The 21,894-nt window shown below is 31.8% G+C and overlaps 1 protein-coding gene across 2 annotated transcripts; it reads right to left on the bottom strand.

Annotated features, from left to right (window-relative positions):
* Positions 1-126: 126 nt before the first annotated feature.
* LOC147066054 (uncharacterized) lies at positions 127-21,894 on the bottom strand. Of its 2 annotated transcripts, none has more exons than XM_085955472.1 (12): positions 21,758-21,894; positions 13,436-13,522; positions 12,278-12,381; positions 11,284-11,355; positions 11,052-11,201; positions 8,765-8,963; positions 5,848-6,021; positions 3,269-3,471; positions 2,658-2,875; positions 1,767-1,956; positions 641-790; positions 127-310 (listed from the first exon to the last, which is right to left on the bottom strand). In XM_085955472.1, exons 3-12 carry the CDS (start codon positions 12,338-12,340, stop codon positions 242-244), a joined length of 1,488 nt encoding a protein of 495 aa, XP_085811598.1. In that variant the 5' UTR covers positions 12,341-12,381; positions 13,436-13,522; positions 21,758-21,894; the 3' UTR covers positions 127-241. The 2 variants fall into 2 exon arrangements, with proteins under 2 accessions (XP_085811598.1, XP_085811596.1); XM_085955470.1 differs by lacking the exon at positions 21,758-21,894 and adding an exon at positions 20,943-21,040.

The following is a 21,894-nucleotide window of genomic DNA, read 5'->3' as shown; positions in this document are numbered from 1 at the left end:
TGTATCCTTAATATCGGATTCCAGAAACAATATATTATCCAATACACTTCTAGTACAAAGAATTTTGTTAAAATTATTATGATGAAATATATAGCTAATAATTCTTTGAAATGATATGTGATTTTTATTAAACTAGATCCAAAATACATCTTAAAAAATTAAATGATTTTTATTTTTATATTATATTTTATTATATTATATTATGTGCTTCTGTTATATGATATACATATATGAGAATTTGTTATTCTTGCATCGGAGACGTCGCTTTGTCTTCTCCGTCTGCTGGATTTTCCTCATCACAGTTGTCCACCTAAAAAAAAATCAATGTGAATGGTACAACCATGTAGTACAATACAACCAATAGTACATTCATTACTACATATTAACTAATAATTTATTTGAAAGTATTATTTTTTCTTATTATTCAATCATGATGGCCCTGCACCAAGGATAAGTATGTAGTAAACACAATCAATTGTCTAAAATACCCACCTAATTAGTATTTACACATAAAAATTTACTGTTTCATAATTTGGTTTCACAGATACAACTTCTTTTAAAATCAACAAACCTGAATAATTTTAGATCTAAATAACCATTTTTAATAAACTTTGATTATCGTATAATGAATCTTAATTACTTCTTCAGTTTCTAGCGCCTCTGTTCCATCATCACTTTCATTTTTATCGCCATTGTCTTCAATATCGGCAGCAGTGACACTTTGCTCGGTTGATTTTTCTGTAATTTCGGTTTTATCCACTGAAGCGATTTTGGCTGATTCCCCCTTCTTCTGTAATTAATTATTTTATCCGTCAATCGTTAGTAATACCTACTCTAGGAAGGTTCAAATATATATCTGTAGCCTCAGAAGATTAGATTAGATTAGAAAAAATCCTAGAAAAGAAATGATACCGAATGGGACTTGATTCCACATTTATTGCGATCCAGGCAATGAGTTTTAATTGCCATCAAAAATGCAAACACTAGTGAGCTATTAATTGTTCGTGTATATCTGGGTCCAGGGGAACAAATATTTACATTGTGATCTTGTGGTTCAAAATTCCTAAATATCAGCACTCGAAATGGAAAAGTTTACGAATCGGAGCGTTCGACAGTTTTCTGAAGATATTTACATAGTTGTCAAATTTTATGTGTATTTCATAAAAATAAATGATTTTCTATTATATGGCCTATCTAGCTTAGACGGTCAATTTTTTTTCCACGAAAGCGATAATTTTATTGATTTCACGAACAGGAACCGCACTCTAGTCCATTTCGAGCCCTGCTCAATATAATATGTCTATTACTGGATATCTCCTTACAGGACAGTTAGTAGGTATTTAAATGTCATTTAAACACCCCGAAGAAAAATTAAAAGAGTCAAAATAATATTAATTAAAATATTGGTCAAAATTGTACGTATAAATAAATCACCATGGCATTACACAATAAATAATAATAAAATTATGTGTTGACCACTTTGCTTCATCATAAATATAGATTGTAGGGTCTCCTTTATTATTTCGAATAATTTATGTTTACAGCCAATTGGATGAGTTATATCAGTGGATTTTTATTTTCATCCACTCATGAATAATGTAGCAAGGAAGTAAGCTAAAATGATACAGAAAAATTTTGAATAAACATATTATATTTTTTGCGGTCAACTGTTCGCTCGATCAACTGTCTGTAAATTTTCAAGACTGACGATAAGCCATTTCCATTGGGATATTATATCACAGGTTGAAACAAATATTTGCATTTACCTTTCCCTTCTTCTTTTTAACCTTGGTGACGACTTCTGGTGGCTTTTCTCCATAGCCGGGAGGAAAGAAAATGTTGCATTCTTTGGCACCTTCTAATGCATTCGGACTCACATGAGTTGGTCCTAATTCGGCAAAGGCAAGTAGAGGATCCATTTTCGTTTTTGCTAACATTATTACTAGTTTTTCACCACTGAAAAAAAAAACCGTACACAATCAATCATTAATCCAGCTATCGATCAACAATACTTTTTGACAAACACTAATTATTATACCTGGCTTTTCTCTATAACTGCCTTTTTATTATGGCAGGATGGAAATATATACAAAACAAACAATGACAAGTCATGAACACCTGCATGGAGAAATTTGACTAATTGCATGTGGCAAAAACTACTTGGCTAGCAGTTAACCTCAAAGGATTTGTCAAAAGCGCTTTTTTTATCTCAAATTAGGAATGAATGTCCAACTTAAAATTGATTCTGATGAAGAAGGAATTTATTTTTATCGTATCTATTGCATGTTGCAATACAATATGATACTTTGGTTTATTAAAACATTTTAAATGTGTTTCACTGAATTAAATGCAACACTCTTGTAGTCTGTGCTCATCTATATTTTGGAAATCTGGGCATTAACCTTGTAAATATAAACGACCCCTGAACGTTTTTGAAAAAAAAATCAAACTGGAATGCAGCTATTTTGGCTAGAGACAAGTGGAAAATCGTCAGAGGAAGGCATAACCCACTCCCGGGTGTCTACGCTTCTGTTGATGGCTGGGACAAAGGTATTTATACACAGATATTTTTAATCGCTTGATATCATGGATTGATGTTATCTACCTACATCTCATTAATTTCAAATAGGTAAGAAAATCCAATAAACAAAACCCACTATTCTTTCTGTAGTTGATTATTTTCATATTCATCCGGCGTGATGCCAATATTCTTGGCGCTGTGCGGGTCACCAGATGAGAAGAATCCCATTTTAAGGACATCTTTCTCGAACTCGGCACACGTTTCGAGTACCTCTCGCCTTTTGAAGGCATCAAACACCACAGCCACGTGAGGCGGTATTGGAGGCGGCTCGGGTTCCACAAATTGAGCTATTGTCTGCAATATAGAATTTTTGTATTATGACATACCTAATACCCTTTTGAGTTAATATGAAAAATTGGTTCAACATCCATTCAATAATTCTTATACATATGAGTAAAGGCAAAATGACAAGTCGATTCAACGATGCCGAATTAATAAATTTCATATATGAAAAGTTATCCAAAAATTAATCTTATTTTGGCTCCTGAAAAGTACTTATTTTAAACTTATTTCTTTTCGCACAAACCGAAGTTTAATACCTATGTACCTACATTAAATTTCAAAATAGTTGAACAATGTTTATAATATTACTTTCATGAAATACCTAGTCAATCAATATGCTGTATGAAGCTAGTATGTATGTTTCACACGTATATATTTTAGCAGATTTTAATTTTAAGTAGGTACCTTTGGGAATAAAAGACTAATAGCTGCAGCTTTCGAAACAGGATCCGTTGGAGTATAAATTCCTGGAATGATGCAATCATCTTCGGTTGTCATGGTCAGATTCTCCGCAACAGTTTTTGCTGCTTCACTCTCAGAATCATCATTTCCAGTTTGAGTCTTCTCTGATTTCGATGTGTCATCATATATTACTTTCTTGACCTTTTCTATACAAAAAACAACAACTAATTTAAGGATTTCTTTTAACACATTGATCGCCAACTAGTTTTACATAAAATAGTTAAAAAATGATTATTTGTTTTTAAGGTATTATTTGATAGGTTATGAAAGAATATAATGTTTTTTTTTCATTTTGATGATTTTTCTATGTAAATATTGGTTTTTATGATGTGCCGGCCACATGTGTCCGTCGCGGCGCCAACAAGTTAATTTATTCTATTGCGCCGTGCCGGCCATTTCGCCGGTCACCTGTCCATATGTGTTGACGAGAGCATGGTGCCATTTCGCGGTCGAATTATATTTAGATTTAGATAGTATAATAAACAGAAAAGGCACAAATACGGAATAAAAGTTTTCAAATTGGGTAGTATAATACCTAGATAGACATAAACTGGAAATATACGTATACATACCTTATAATCATTTTTTTTATTCTATTTTTTTATTATTTACATATTTTTTATAACTTACATTTTTATCATCTATTTAATTTTTATTTTTATATCAACAAAAACACATTTACAATTTAAAAGGAAAACTTTTTTTTTTCATTATGTACATTCTTTACATTAGTGAGCCTATATTTTGTGACTGGGAAGACATATTTTCAGGCCAAGTGGCAGTAATATACAGAAGGGCCATGCCGGTCACCGCGTATCGAAAAATGCACTGCGAGCGTGCCCGCCGGCGCTGTAGAACAACTCTAAGGCAGGTCTTCTTTGCCGGTCACCGGTGACCCCCATGGCCCCCTGAACGTAATCCAATGCCGGTCACCGGTGACCCCCATGGCGATCAACGTGTTAAAAAACGATAGAACTTAGTTTGAAAGTAACGTATTATGGAGAAAAAAATATGTCTATATTATGATCAATGCATCTGTCACACAAAAGTCAGTGACTACAAACCTTCTTGTAAGATTCTACCTTTCGTCATATAGAAGGTTCGTTGTTTAACTATTTTAAGGAATATCTAGGCATACAATCTTAATAAGGTAAATATTAAAAAGTCATTGAAGTAGGTAGTATATTATGCAGGACGTAGCCCAAAACTCTTTTTCAAGACGAAACGCGACCCTACGCTTTTTCAAACATTCAAAATTATGATTCTCATGGTACCTAAACATTTATTTTCGCGCGACTTTTGTACAATAGTTCATTTTTAATGTGGAATAATAGTTATAACTCCCACATTACATCAGTGGCGAAAACTCCATACTAGGCGATTATTTAAAGCCTACGAGTACCTTAAGAAAAATATCATTATTTCATATTCTATAAAAATAATTTAATCTACCAACGACAGATGCCATATATGTTGGAATGTATTATACAGATTACAAAACAATCTGCAAAGGTTTAAAAAATATACCACAGCACGCACATCTGCCTTGACATAAATAAATGTCGGATTATTTCTCAAGGAATTGTGATATTTTTCGTATGGACTGTACATCACGTAACCTCAGACAGTCTATTGAATTGTATGAAATATGGCAGGTTGCTATCGCAGAGCTTAAAACCTTCACGCATAATATTGTCATGACTGCACTTGTCCAAAATAATTATTAATTAGATAATTTAAAAAAAAATCTAGGGCGTTTAATCGCATATTAATAAAAATATAGATTGTTTTTAAAAATACATAATTTAAACTCATTGCTCAATTTTATGTCAGTGAGTTTTTGAAGTTTCATTGAATTAGTATGTTACTTGTGTTACGATATTACCACTAATGAATAGGTTCATTAGTGGTAATATCGTATTATCTTCTTATTTCCCGTAAGTATACCTGACAAGTGTGCTCTTTTTCTCAGATCTCTACAGCCTACCTCTTTCCAAAAGTCACCCTTCGCCACTGCATTACATTCCTACATATTATTATAAGAACAATAATATGCACATGTAAAGTAAAAGTCTACGGAAACGATTTTGTTTCCATAGGATAAATTATCCTTTCGTCTTTCGAGCGCTTTCTTCAACTTTATCAATTACACCGCTCTCGAATCAATTCACTGACTACATGGCTAACTTCTGACAGACTACCGTTCGTCAGAACATAATATAGTGTTAAATATTAACACGAGTATTATAATTTGAGAAATATTATTAATCTTTTTTTAACTAGTTTATTAGAAAATAATTATTGTCAGCACTAGATATTAAAAAGTTAAATCGTAGATATAGGGGGCAGGGATTTGTAGTAATATTAAAATTAATCAGGTATTATTGGCGACTTTGGTTTGACACTGGTTAAACAAGATTACGCACAGCAGATGATAAGCAATTTGTTATAATTTGTTATAAGCAATGATATTAAAACAGGAATATAGAATGTCAAATGTGTGCAATATATTAGGTACCTACCTAAAATATTTCCACCCTTTTCCGGTGCAATTTTTAATAATATTGCTAAGCAGGGCTTTTCCAATAAAACGGTTATGGCTGCTTCATTTTCTAATATGTCTGAGTTATCGAAGAACAATTCCTTTATTTGGTCTTCGTTTAGTTGAGGAGTTTCCTTATCAGCCACAGAGATACCTAAAGATTATCATACCCAGATATATTAATAATAATTAGCAAATCAATATAATGGTTTCCTTCTTTATTTTTCTTCGTTTTTCTCAGTGTCTAAAGTATTTATACATAAAACATACTCAAAGGTGTCCCTTTAAAAATGGTTTAAATAATATGTATGTGCAAAAACAAAAAAAAATCAGGACATATGGAAAACAGTTAGCCAAATAAATAACAACAATTTAATATTTTATTGGTATATTTTGAAAGATAAGCATTTTCTTATCTTAAAAATATAATATTTTAATAGAATAGAGAATAGACCAAACAATAAAAACATAAAAAATAAAAAAAAATCAAAGTAAAAATAAGTATGAAATAATTGTATATCGCATGTAGCATATCGCATGCCCTCTTGGCCCTCTTCCACGTTAGCCAACCTTTTCAATCGAATTTTGATAAGCGTGGTGATATTATAAAAATAATTCCCCTCACTCTATATACTGGTATATAGGCTCTTTAAATACAATAAAATCACTTTTGACACCAATGTATTATATAGACCCTTCTTATAGGGATGACATCACTTCTGAAAATAAAGTCTAGAATTTCAATTGAAATATATAATATACAATATTATTATGTTTGTTTCATAGGTGCATGTGCCGTTTATAAATAAATAAATACATATTTATATAATAAATCATCATCAACAACTGGGTCGATCCACTGGTGTATGAAAGCCGTGTTTAGCTCCTTCCACTTTTCTTGGTCCCTAGTTATTCACTGCCACCTATATTTACCAAACTTTATGCATTATAATTTTAGAGCGTTATTTTGGTCACTAAGTGCCCCTTGGGTACCACTTTATGAGGGCATAATATGTCCAGAGGTTTATCATTTATTCAATCATTTGGCGATAGTAAAAAAAATATTTTATTCAAAAAGAAAAATATATTAGAATACAAAATGACAAAAATAAAATCACAGAACTAGTCATATAACAAGTCACAGTCACAGTGGAATCGGTAAGGCATCAATCCATGTAACAGCCTTCGGTTTGGTCTGGTGTATTGCTGAAACTCCTCCGTAGTATCATAGTATGTATGCTGCATGACTCCACGATGTACTCCGTGGTCTGAATCTCACCACACTCGCAATGTGGGAATATACATTTTTAATGGCAAAATACCATTCGTCATTAATTAAATTTAATCAAACTAAATTTTATATCCCTTTACTCTTGACAGTTTAAGATTATTATCGACAGCATTACTAGGGATTGCAATACCGAATGAATATATTATCAATAGCGGTATTCGGGTTTTTATTATTGAAAACCGGTATTAATACCGGTATTCTTCAAAATATATTTTAGAAAAAAGAAGTATCTGAAACATTATTTTATAGCAACCTAAAGTACCTTCCAACATGTATCATATTAACTTTTATAAATATGACGTATAGAAGTCCGGGTATAGGAAAATCTTTCACAAACTCAACGTTTGTAGGATCAACGTTGGATCAATAGTGTTATAGAATAATTGGAAATATTTGCCATGAATGTTTTTTATTGGTTTCAGTCAATATAATTGCATTTTGGCAGCATACAATTTTACATTAATTTTAATATACAATGTAGTAGTACCTAGGTAATGAAAAATGACATTAAATTATTTTTCAAAAAACATAGATGTGTATGATTTCTTAAGAGCATAACTTCAGTGAAACGACAAATAGTTTTTAACTATGGGTGCAATGAAATTTCGGACTCGCTGCCAATCGGAGAGCGAAAGTCGAGCTGTGAACACGTCAATTTGTTTTGTGATGGCGTCGGGGGAATTAATTCTCAAATCGTGTAAAGTGACTAAAAAACGTTACCCGTTTACTTGAAAAAGAAAATATGTCAATGAATATATTATTATTATTACTAATAGAACAATAAACATAACATTAAATGGACGCATGTTGAATTTTTATGACAAATTATTCAATTTATTTATTTATTTTACATATTGTGGACATTACAAATTATAAGTTTAAGACGTTCACAACATGACGTTTAGAAACAAAGTAATATTATTAAAACAGTATTATGTACATAACAAAGGAGAGAGATCAGTATTAAGTTATTCTACAGTATAAATGTGTAAATACAAAAAATATTAAGTATATAGGTACAAGGAAGTACACCGGATGAGTTAAGCAGACCCTATTTTAAGAATTTATAAAATAACGTCCACCTATACTCATCCTCACGTAGATGGAATATATCAACATCCGAAGCGATTTGGTTGAACAGAGTTATTGATAGAGATATTATGTTTTGTTCTGCACGCGTCGTTTGCACAATCTTCGCGTCGCGTAGTCACGATAGTTTTAGACTGTGCCCCAGCTGAAGTATAGCCTTAATACCGAAAATACCGGTATTTTTAATGTTTAAAACCGGTATTTCGGTATCGATTAATGATTGAATACCGGTATTGCAATCCATAAGCATTAGCATTTACGTGTAAACTTACCGATATTAGTAAAAGCATGCACTTAGGTATCTTTGGTCACGGATCTTGGTAATCTAGAAAGAATCTAATATTCCATATAATTTCTGATTATGCTTGTTTCTGTGAACTGAATTGTATTTTTGGATTAATAATCTTAGCAGAAAAGTAAAAAATATGGCCTCTCGCAGGAACAATAACGGTAAAACATATCTAAGTAGGTAATTCCTGGAAAAAATATCTGTAGAATCCGATTTCGCCCTACTTACCCAAAGGATCCCAGGATTCGTAAATCATCTTGTGGCCGTCGAAGGCGTGCGGCCAGAACAACAAGATGTCGAGCTCCGAGATAAATGGCGCCACTATTTCATTTCGCTTCCGGCGGCGTTCGGCCTGCGCGATCTTCGCTCCCTTCGCCTCGATTTCCGCCACTTCCGCCAGCTTCTTGTCTTCGATTGCTTTTCGGGCCTGTCGATATTTTTATTTATTGAAATGTGCGGTGCCAAGCAACAGGGAGACACGTCGGATATAGAATTGAGGTGTGTAATACCGACCACTGGTTTTCAAGAATCAATGAGGACGATATAATAATATATTTTTATGTGTGGTCTAAAAAAAAAAAACACAATTTCCTCCTAAGATTGAAATGTGGAGGTAATTTTTGCGGATATTCATTGTCATTCCTTCGCTCAACTTCCTAGTTGTATGACCTGAAGTGTTGCACATCATATAGGTACACTATAATTACATTATAACCTAGATACCTACCTGTAGAGGTTTTATACAAACCTACAACTGACATGTTCTTGTATATGCTCATTTCTAGAGCATAGACAAGAACGCAACGGAAATGACACAGTTTTCGTAGAGCGCTCCTAAAATGGAGTCGACCCGAGCAGCCTACCGTTCCCTTTCAATATCTATTTCAAAGGTAATTTTATAAACCTTTATTCAAAACCTAAATTAACATAATGTCTTTTCATAGTGCCGTGTAATAGCAACAAATCTATTGGTGCTATAATATAAACCATACAAATACCAACTTGTGTATCCTTCAACGCTGCCCATCACCTGTCACACACACGACGCAACCGTCTGAACCATACATAACATCGGGAGTAAGATTTTAACGTAAAACCTCTCCCCGATAACCTGAACTATAATAATTTTGGTCATCGGGCAATACTTTTTCGAAAATTATGAAAGACAGACCGTTCCGTCAATGGCGTCCGCTATAGGACTGATAATATAACTGATTTTTTGTAGCCGGAGTTGGAAGATTTCGATTTGGAAAACAAGTTGTTCCAACAGGATGGAGCTACATATTGGCATACAGCATACCTACAAATATGTGAAGTTTGGTAGCTGTTTAATTTCAAGACGTGGCTTTGACGACTTTAATTGGATTTGACACCGTTGGATTTCTTTTTAAGGGGTTACGAAGCGTCTATATACCAACAATCGGTAAACTCTTGACGCGTTTAAAGACAACATCCGCAACGTTATGGCCGAGATAGAGCTCGAAAATGTGATCAACAGAACGTCCGTTGCAAGATTTACCGGGGTGGTGATTTGAATGATATTGTGTTCCATGTATAATAATTGCAAAAATTCAAATTATCTATTAAAATAAATATATTGAAAATGAGTTAATGATATGTTTGTTTTAATAAAGAAAATCGTACCAGAATATGTATAACCCTTTATTTAAGTCGTCTAAATTATAGTATTTTGACTGATTTTGACATATTTTGCATAAAACTCACTATTCTACATTTTACGTGGAATCAAAATTACTGTACAATAGTTTGTTTGATACGTTTATTATTTTCAGTCGTTCGTTGTAAAATAAAATAGTGATGTTTTCCACATAGATCGGAATGTGTAATTTAAAATTAAACTGCGTAACTTATGTCTTATAATGTTTTTCGCTCGTTTCAATGAAAACTTTACCCCAATATAAAAAAAAATAAAGCCTTGACTGTGTTGTGTCCTCGCTTTCAGTGTCGGGTTTAGGGACGTGAAGAACCGACGCACTGACTGATTTTGAGGACCAAACGATAAGAAAAACATATCTCCAATTATTTGTGTTTGATGACTTACCTAAATATGTACAATCAACATTTAACATATTTAGGTACGTCATAGTAAAAAACATCAACATACCTATCTCTTTCCTAGAATTAAATTAACTAACTAAAACTATTATATAAATCTTAATATTACATAATAATATACTATACTATATTGATATTTATTAATATTAGTGGTTTTTCTACCTACCTAGTATCTACGCATATGTTTGATTGGTAATGTTATGGTTCCTTTTAGTTTATGATTTCGGTAATATTGTATACCTAATTTATGAGAAATAGGTATATTTTAAAGAGTTTGTTACCTAATAATGATAATAATTATATGACTGATTTGTAGTGTCTGAAAGTCCTATTTTAAATATTCTGGCAAATCGATTGCGTCATCTGCGGCGAATCAAGAGAAGTCACCATATGCCGTGGAAAATAAACAACCTATAATAGGTAGCTTTGATTATTTTACCTGTTCTGCTGGTGTCAATTCATCGAATGGTATTATGGATCTTTCTCTCTCTTTCTTCTGAGCTTGAGCCTCATTTTTAAGTTCTTCTATAATAAGTCTGGTCAATCTTGGAGCATCGGCCCCGAACATGAGGTTTACAATTCCACCACCCTGTAAAATGTGTAGTGGAGTTGTTATTATTTTTTTATAGCATTCTCATTGGAATTAATATTATCAGAGCAGTTTTACTTACAGCTATGAACATCCATGTCGGTTCACTTTTTTTCCTGAACCGCTTCAAGCAATCTATCCCGTCAGCCTTTGCCTAAAAAATTAACCTATAAGTAGGTATGTATATAAATATAATATAATATAAGTACCTAATTAAACTTAAAACTTATCCAAAAATTTCTTTGAAGACACCAAACAAAAAGAGAACTGGATAGAAACTAAACATTTTGTAAGGCGTTTTAGTAGGTATAATAATATGTAAAGCGAAACGGTAAACAAGTTATAGAGAATTCTAACAGACTGTCACACCAGTGGGTCTATTCTATACTTATCGACCGCTAAAGTGATAAAGTGATACATATTATCAAACGTATGGTAGGTTTGTATCAAAGTATTAGCACATATTGTAACAATTACAAAAAGTTGGTTGTAATTGTTGCAATAAGTGCTATATTTTAACAGCACCTTTTTTGGGTGTGATACAATTTAGAGTGAAATCGACAGTTTTGACTGTTAAGACAGTTAACTTATTGTAACAATTATTATAATACCTCAATACAAATATGTAATAAATACTATCACTTTAGCGGTCGATAGTCGCCTTGTGTATAGAATAGACCCGCTGGCCACCCTAATTTTACTAAGTACCCTCTTCCATTATTATCACACATTGTGTTGTTGAAATATTTTTCAAAGTTTATATACATATGTGGTAAGTTTAAGTAATTAATAATTCAGATAAAACATCACACTCTTTTAATAAGATAATTATTATACTGTGTCCAAAATTATTAGTTATGAATAGTTAAAAATGTCAATATTGTGTACATATGAATTTGTTTATCACTTAGTATTAATTACATATAAATTTTGTTGTATGACACGTATTTCGCTCACATGATAAGCTTTATCCGAACGATAAAAATATTTTATAAAATATCATGAATTGGCACCAGATAAATATTGATTCTTTTGAAAAAAAAATATTTTCTACGCCTATAATTCCCAATACTTACAACGGCTAAATGAAGATTGTCGCCTCCTACTTCGACTTTTAACTTTTTGAGATTTCCCACCATTCCTAGACATGGCCCACACCACTCGGAATATATGTCAACAACTATAAAAAAGCAAACACTTAGTTATATTGTTTATAAGATGTACAACACAATGACATTAAAGAATAATATAATATCACTTCTCACACTGATTGTTAGCACTATAATAACAGGCGAGGGTAAACCTTTAGTCTGACAACAGTCTACGAGGAAAAATTATAATACTGTAGTAAATTAACCACAGAAACAGCCGGGGTTGAGAAAATCTCATTGATGATTTATTATAGTTTCCCGGAAATCTTACCCGGAGCCCCCGATATGAAAAGCCAGTGTCTTTGAATGAACTACGACGATCGCTGTAGAAACAAAACTATGTTGAAAGTTGAGGAAAAAAATTCATTAAAATCTTTCAGTTTCTTCACACATTTCTTGTGTTGGTGACATTGCTAACATTTATATTCTATTCATCAACCAATAATGCCTGAAAATTAATTGTATAATGGTTGAGTCGGTTGCATTTATGGCGTGGAGGTTACAAGAAGATTATGTAATGTTAACAATTAACTATTCGATTGTATGCTAAGAAAAAAATGAGTTAAGTATATTATTTAAAATATCATCTGTATTGTCCCACAATTGCGTTAATAAGAATTATTTCGTTATGAAGTTACTATTGGTAGAGTATATTATATTACATAAACAAGAAAAACTCTTTTTTCTATATCAACTTGCTACTAACACCTTTTCGGCTAAGCATGATTAATATTGATATAATACTATTAATGTTGTTGTTCACCTGCGTCTTCTAAAATTATATGACTGGATACATTAAATATCTAAATATAAAGAAGAAGACGCTGCATGTTTATTCAAAATAGTCAAATTATTGATTCCACGATAAGCTTCAAACATCCTGAACGTGAAACGAAATAAAATGTAAGTTATCAAAATTTAACTGTGACGAGAAACAACATTTATTCAAATCAAAATCTGATAAAATCAAATAATGGGTTTTTCATTGGAATCTCAGCTTCAAAATGCAAATTGCTTTGGGCTTTAGACGGTGTTTTAAGTATCAGAAATAGATATGCGTGCAAAGCTCAGAATAATACTAACCAATAAGGCCCTCCTTCCCTATAAACTTCACCCACTCCTCGTCTGTGTTGAGTTCAGTTTGAAGCTGTAGCTGGGTTCCTTTCTTCCCTGCAGTCATACCAATACAAAATTTAATATCTATAACTTGCGATAGCTATTCAAAATTAGCCAATTATAAAATAATATCGAGGGTTTGTCAGTGTATCGAACAATATTGTTTGTTTTTGTGATTATCTAACAGTTTCTTGAGAACGCAGACGCGACATTGGGGGTTGTTAGTCTATTACCATGGCTACTAGGTAGTTGCTGTTTTGTTTTGAGTACTTTGACTTATTTTCAGAGACAAGTTACATTTATTTTTCATTCATTATTTAGAGGAATTATGGATGGCTAGTTAAATATACAAATATACAATATATTATCTTAGATGCAAGGGAATGCGTATATTATGTTCCACAGATTAAAAAAGTGGATGTCGTACAAGGCATACTGAAAACTTTATAATTAGATACCTATATGATTTTATAAAATAATTTGAATTCATTTTACTTATTAAGGCATCGATATACTAATGGACTGTCTACGAGTTAAATGGGAAATATGTGCAAACTTTTATGCGATATTTACAGCTGAAACGAATAATAATTGTTGTATCTCTACTCTAATGGGAGCATAATGTTACTGGCGTATCTAGAAAGGAAATGCTTAATCTATTAGGGAAAAAACATTAAAACTTACATATTTTGTAGTACTACTAGAGACATCTAGCGACAGAATACAAAAGATGCATTTTTGTTGTCGATATTTTTAATTTTATTGTTTTTATTAATGAAAAATAAATATTTTTTTAAATTCAAAATCAAACGTTGAATAATAAAAAAAAACCACCATAAAATATGCGTTTGTTGAATTCATACAGCAATTATTTTTATTCGTATCGATTTAAGTAAAACAAAATACTTATATCGGTTCGGTCCCGGTTTTCCTTCCGAAAAAAATTACGGATTTCCGGTTTTTGGTTCAGTAGTTTTTAAATGTTTTAAAATAATGTTGTATTAAATATTTATTTTCTACCATAATTTAGAATGACCATTTATTTTAGTTACCCAATGGCCAAGACCCAAGACGTGCTGCACCTACAACAACTGAAGTGGGGAGTAAGATCATGTTAACGCGCATGTTTGAACATGTTTCGGTTCCGGTTTTCGTTCCGACAAAAATAACGTTTTTTCCGGTTTTTGGTTTTCGGTTCAGTTTCGATTCGAAGCCCTGGTTTCAATGTATTTTACAACGTTTTTTTAGCTCGTATTCCTATTTGTCCGGTGGTTTTTTGTCCGGTACAAATATTGAAATCGATTTTTAACTAACTTCCCGACTAGCTAGACATTTGAAACTTTTAGAATATATCAAAACACGGTGCCAATGCATTTTTAATACTTTTAGCTATCTTTAAGTAGAATTGAATTCATTTTCAGTTAATTCTGTTTTGTATGAAATGTTATTTCGACACCATTATTGGTTGCTAGGGGTCTGGGGTCCTAGCAACTAAATTATTAATATATACGTACGTTACTATGGAAATCAATATGACATGTCAAAATGACATTTCAGTATTATTTCTATCAAGTACATATTTTTTTGATCGTTTAAGCTAGTCAAGTCAAGTTTATATGATTCAACAGAAAATTTAAAAACGTTGTATATAAAAAGTTCTTGTTATCCTGTAATTATTCTATTTAACTATTTAACTAACATGTATCGATCATAAGCCCAATGTAGAATATTTTAGCCCAATAGAAAATGTTATTTATTAATTATAGGCAGATTAATAATATTATGTTCAAAGGACAAACAATCCTAGTACATTATGTTCTATTAAGATATTCGAAAAAAGTTGTGGAATATCTTGAAAATATTAATTATATAAAACGTTATATAGTAAAACCTCGTTAATACGAATTCCATGGGACCGAAAATCGAAAAAAAATTCGAATTACGAATTACGTAATGTATGGGGGTAAAATATATCTCTATATATATAAAAATCTCGTGTCACGATGTTTGTGGTTGAACTCCTCCGAAATGGCTCGACCGATTTTTATGAATTTTTTTATGTATATTTGTTAGGTATGAGAATAGGTCAACAAGTATATTTCATACCGTTAGGTGATAAGGGTATCTCTATCCAGAAAAATTTTCTTTTATTTTTTTGACAATTTTTTTTTTGTATTTTTTTTATTATTTGGCATCAAAAAATACCTATAATCTCAAATTTTCACTTTCCTACCCCCACCTTCCCATTTTTTAATCGCGATTTTATTATTTTTGTATGAACAAATTTAACCGTCGTTCGTATTTCAAACAGAACGAAATTATTTATGTTGTTGAATGACAGATGGCGCTACGTCCGAGAAGAATTCAAGAGAAGCGTAGCGTCATTTTGATATTTCATTCGGCATACCACAATGCAGTGCGTGCAAAATTTTGTACGATTTATTTTATTTATCTATTTTTATGTGCGTGTATTACAGTGCACAATGCCAGCAAGACGCAAGGGGGGTCATTTGGGCCGTAGAATGAATAAAGCAACAAACATGCAAAATAGTAGAGCAGAAAGAACAGAACAGAAGAAAAGAAGAAGAGAACAAATCCAACAAGATAACAAAAACGTGCGTGTAAGCATGTCGCAATTGCGTGCATCTCAATCACAAGAGGCACGAGCTGAACGAAATCAACAACGACAATTGGAACGGAGCCAAGCGCGCCGGTTCGTAGTTAACACACGCAAAGCAAATGACCGACAACGCCAACAAGTACATCGAACATTTACATCCGCTTCGTTACTTCGTCTCACATTCGAGTACGAGCCAGATATTGAATATTCCGCTCATCCGAAAGTGCTGACTGTATGGACAAAGAATTTTCCCATTGTCATGCGCTCAAATTCAAACATGAGTCAGCCGGGATGTGTTGCGCATGAGGAAAAGTGCAACTACCAGAAATTGAGATACCACCAGAACCATTGAACGGCTTGCTCATCGGCACGGTTCCAGATTCAAACCTGTTCCTGAAGTCCATTCGCACATTCAATTCATGCTTCCAAATGACTTCGTCCGGAGCAACAGAAATAGTTCACAATACTGCGGCAAATGGTCAACAATTCCATTCTACGTTAAAAATCAAAGGCTAAGTATACCACAAAGTAGGCTCATTGCTGCCAATGCCAAACGAACCACATACATTTTTACAAATCTACTTCATGGGCGCGGCGGTGAGGACATCAATCATGTGGATGCACGTTGCGGCTACAATAGCCTCAATTCGCTTAATGCCAGGCGCATCGTCGGCGAACTGGACGCCCTGTTGAATGAGCACAATGAATTATTGAAATTCTTCAAAGCACACATGCACGAATTGCAAAGTGACAATCACGCTATTGTCATCAATCCTGATAAAACACCAGTTGGAGAGCACGTACATCGATTCAATGCGACTGTTGTTGACGACATTGCTGGAATCATGGTTGGCGACCGCACATCGACGCGAGAAATTGTGATTCTAAGAAGAAACAATAATCTGGAGTTCATCGCTGACACACACCGTTCATAGGACGCTCTCCAATATCCGCTAATTTTCTGGAAGGGACAAGACGGATATTGCATAAACATTAAACAACGAGATCCTGTCACAGGTAATTCATTCATTATGAACATCATTACTCATTTTGAATTGAGAAAATGAATGGTTGATGTTTTTTTGTTTTTATCGGCGGTCATCGTTTACAGCGCTCTATTCTTCTTTCTGTCATAGATCCCATCCCCAAAAACTTACGATACATTCGTTATTTTTTATTTAACAACCAAAATATTCACTAGAAATAATTTATATGGCAGAACAACGTTTGCCGGGTCAGCTAGTATATATATATTTTTTGATTTTCATTAATTTCGTTTCTGAACATGAATTGGGTCATAAAATGTCAGGATTATTTTTATTACCATCGTAAAATAAGTAATTTTTGATGTTTTAAGGTAAGTCCGACACAATTTTGAATGACTGGCCCATGAAATAGTGTACTTTATTACGATTTATTGAATATTTTTATATGCCAGGGACTCTGAAATCATTTAGAATTACGAAATTTGAATTAAAGGTATGGTTTTATATGAAAATAATGTTCAAGGGACTTTTTTTTCGGGAAAATTTATCTATTATATATTATTTAAAATTATCAGTGTTCTTACTAACAAGGTTTTACTGTAAATGACTAAATGAGTACTATAAAACATTGTTTTTGACAGATGAGTACGAAGGTAACGGAAATTATGGAAATGCATAGAAAAGTTGATTTTTTATGATATGTATCATTACAATATAAATGTGGTAATCACTAAAAATTTCACACCATTATGAATAAATCGAACTGAAAAACAATTAACAAAAGTTGTGAAGAAAATCGTGTGTTTTTCTAAATTTAGTCGCGGAATTAGACAATATAATATATTATGTTATAGGTACTATAAATTTATACCTAAAATAAAAAAAAATCACATACAAATATTTAAGGCTGCCATAGTTTCATAAAAATATGATATCGGCGATATCTTAAGATTTGAATAAAAAATAAAATGAAATATTTCTTAAATATATTATAAAACTGGAATAACACCGATGTAGGTAAATCAAAGATTATTAGCAATTACGCCTAACCCATTGAACCATTGCTACGGCTAAACTACACACTGCATAATCTGTAATTTTTGAATGGAAATAGAGCCCGCGCCCACAGCTTCAGAGATGAGTGATTTACCAACTACTCCATAGTGCATTGCATGCGTTGCGTAATGTTTGTTATTTCATAATTATTCAAACAGATGTCACTGTGTGGTTATTTTTGTAGATTATGCAAATCAATCGACAGTGGCTAGTAATTTGAGTTTAAAGTCGGACGGGTAACTCGCGAAATTTTGTATGTGCGGCCTGTCGATCACGGCCTCATAGAGCGAGATAACTCGCTGAAGGCATACACTTAACCGGTTTAGATCAATAAATTTAACTAAGGGTTTTAATAGATTCACAATATAGCATTTGCGTGCGAGAAAATCATGATAACTTGATAAAAATTAAGTACTCCGCATTGTTGAATAAATACTTGAAAAAAATAAGCAAATCCAACCTAGACTGTCACGTTTTGACAATTAATTTTTAATTTAATTGTTTCAAAAATAATTTTTGCTCTTCCTTCTTTGGCGTCTTGTTATTCTGTCAAAAGAAAATATAAAACCGCTATTTTGACGACAGCGAGTACCTACTGTATATTTGACATAATTTGTATAAAAATTAATGTATTAATAATTACCCCGTAATACTGATGTTTGAAGATGTCACTTCTTTCTTTTTCGCATTTAAGCAATGTTGAATTACTACCCACACACAACACATTCTGTTGTTCAATATTAGAAAAATACTATACGCAGATAATGACAATTGAACAAATGAAGTGCGTAAAAGCTTTTTGAAATTTTGGAACTTGAAATACAATTGTTCCATATTTTAATATTATTATTGCGATATATATTGTTACGAAATGAATTCTAAAAAACGTTTGTATTATATTTATTTAGTAAAAAAAATGTAATTTGATTAACTTACTTCCTCGGTTTACAAAGCAAACATAATGACGATACAGTATGTTAATTTACAATATAAATAACTTTAACGTACAATAATAAAATGCCTTTAGGAAATGATAGTATTACAAGAAGACATTTTTTTGTTATAACGTTTTTACTGTATTAAAAACAAGGTTGGCATTGCTTCGATCCAATTCTATTATTCAATATAAAGATTATTTATAAACTCGGTGTTATTATTTTATAGAAAACTGCTTTCGTGGATCCTCTATAGTCTATATATATAGGGCGAAGAGAAAGCGGGGGTTAGTACGTAATACTGTAATAACATTCGAGTGTATCTACTACCTGTATTATATATATTTTCGGATTAATATTGTAATATATAAAAATACAGAGATATACATAACTCATTATTAAATAAAAAAAAATAATGTATCTAACAATAAATAGTCTAAATTTACAGACATAACATAATGCACCGATTATTAAGACAATGATGAAATTTTTAAATTTGAATAATAAAAGCTAACACAATACAAATAATGCTGCTAACGAAATATATTATATGCGTACTGAGAGCTTTCGGTATGTTTTTCGGCTGATAAAATAAAGCACTGGGATTCGAATTAGAAGCAACGAACGGATAGAAGGGCGGAGACGCTTCCATAACCCCACGTACTTAATAATATAAACAAATATTAACTATTTTTTTATTCAACGAATAATTCACTAGATTTAAGAATGTTACATTCATTTTATTGAACATACATATTTTTAAAAACACTTCTGAGAAAATATTATAACCAATAGAAAAAAACTTTTTTAAAAAATATGGAGTGATCCGTGACGATAATTAAAGTAATTAATACCTACTTTGATTTAAAATACAAAAGTCGATTACCAATAGTAACTCAATTCGGAAAGTGCTTCAGAGAGTATTGTAAGAGCCATTAGTTAAAATTTGTCGCAATTGTATAGGATACCTATAGCATTGTGGTCGATGTGTCTAGGCGCAAATCCCGCAGGTTCGATTCCTGCTGGGTGTCATATTTTTCTATTGGTTATATATTTTCTCAGAAGTGTTTTCAAAATTATGTATGTTCAATAAACACATAATATTAATATGAGTGCGAATATATGTTTTATTTTCATAATATCTACACATTGTAATCTTATAAATGCATTTACATAAAAGAGTTCTAGTATAATGCTTATGTATCAAACCAAAACCATTACATCAATATAGAAAAATTTAAACGGTTGATTTGATTTTATTTAATATCAATTACTGCAATAAACGTTGAAAGTAGGTACCTACTTACATACAAATATATCAATATGAAGACCACACGCAAATTTGCTATAATTTTAAGATTACTTATTAGATAGTAACCAAAATGCCATATCGAAGGGATTTGTTTGAAGCACTTTTTAATTAAATTTTAAAAACTAACTTACTCCTAATAATTGTATTCTTAGTTCAATGAAAACAAAAGAATAACTAACAAAATTAAGTGTGCACTATTTAGGTCGGATCCCCAAAGCTAACCTCCACTCTTCGCCACTGACATTATAGTACATAATTATAGAGATTTTCCTTTTCATAAATTAAATAAATAAAGATGTTTAATGAATTAAGTTTTTGCGTTATTTTATTCAGCTGACATTTTTTTTAAAATTTATTTCATTAATCCATTAGAGTGACAAATTAAACTTTAAAATTAGTGAAAAGTTACTAAGTATAAATTGTTTTTCATGTAGTCTGCATATAATAAATTATGATAAGTGTATTATATTATACAATCAAACTTTTATAAAATTATAATATGTATAATATTATTTAGATATATATATATATATACAAAGCTGTAATAATTGAACTATTTTCTCACGTGCTAGTTTCATTCGAGAAGTACTCTGAGATGCAGATTCTTATCTTGAAGAAGATACCTGTAAGCCCACCGCACAGTTCAAAAACCAACGCACCACTGACTGGAGGAAGGCTTTTCCGCTTTTAGTAATCGATACGTGAGTTAACAGAATTAACTTATAATGCACATAAAATGCTATACCGCCGGGCTGCAATATTCTAAACTTTATCGTAGCAATTTCCAAACTAAAGATACAAACATATTGTTATTTTCATAACAAGCTTTTGAAATATAAAAGTTTGTGCGATGAAAAACTTTTGTCGTTTTCAATTTGGTGCAGACATTTTATTATGAATTTAGAAACGGGTATTTCAGGAAGCGCTAACTTAAAAAAATAGTATTACCATAGTAAATAAAAAAAGGTAAGTTTAGGTAATAACCCTGACAATTGAAAAAGCGATCCCGACAAATGTATCTAATTGATCGCACCTTTTAGTAGTTTATAGTTAACTTTGTCCGGGTAGCAAGCGATAGATACATCTACATATGAATTGGTTACTTTACGAGAGGGGGAACGGTTTTTTAAACACCTAACCTAACTTTCTCTCTAAATTTTGGCATGTTGGGATTTTGACTGTCAGAATTTTGATGACCTTGGTTTCAGAATAGGAATTTTGACATGATTCTGTTGAGTATTTAATAAAACAGTATTGTCATAACATAATAATAATATGTTAAAGGTAGAATAGAAACAATAATTGCATTTTATAATTAATAACTATATTTGTTTTTACTAAAACAAATTGGAATGTATTTCTTGTAAACAAAATGTATACTTATTTAATTTTTTGACGCTCTTGTATCCAATTTTGTTGCAGACATGAAATGTTTGAAAAACCTTTTCGTGTTGGAGGCATGCGTCAGGTAATTTGTAATCCAATAAAGCTGCATCCGGTAAACTTCAATAATATGA

The sequence above is a fragment of the Rhyacophila brunnea genome, unplaced genomic scaffold, assembly GCF_057557595.1.
Source record: "Rhyacophila brunnea isolate RB1 unplaced genomic scaffold, BYU_Rbru_1.0 scaffold_5, whole genome shotgun sequence".
NCBI lineage: Eukaryota > Metazoa > Arthropoda > Insecta > Trichoptera > Rhyacophilidae > Rhyacophila > Rhyacophila brunnea.
This window is presented reverse-complemented; position numbering and strand designations above follow the sequence as displayed.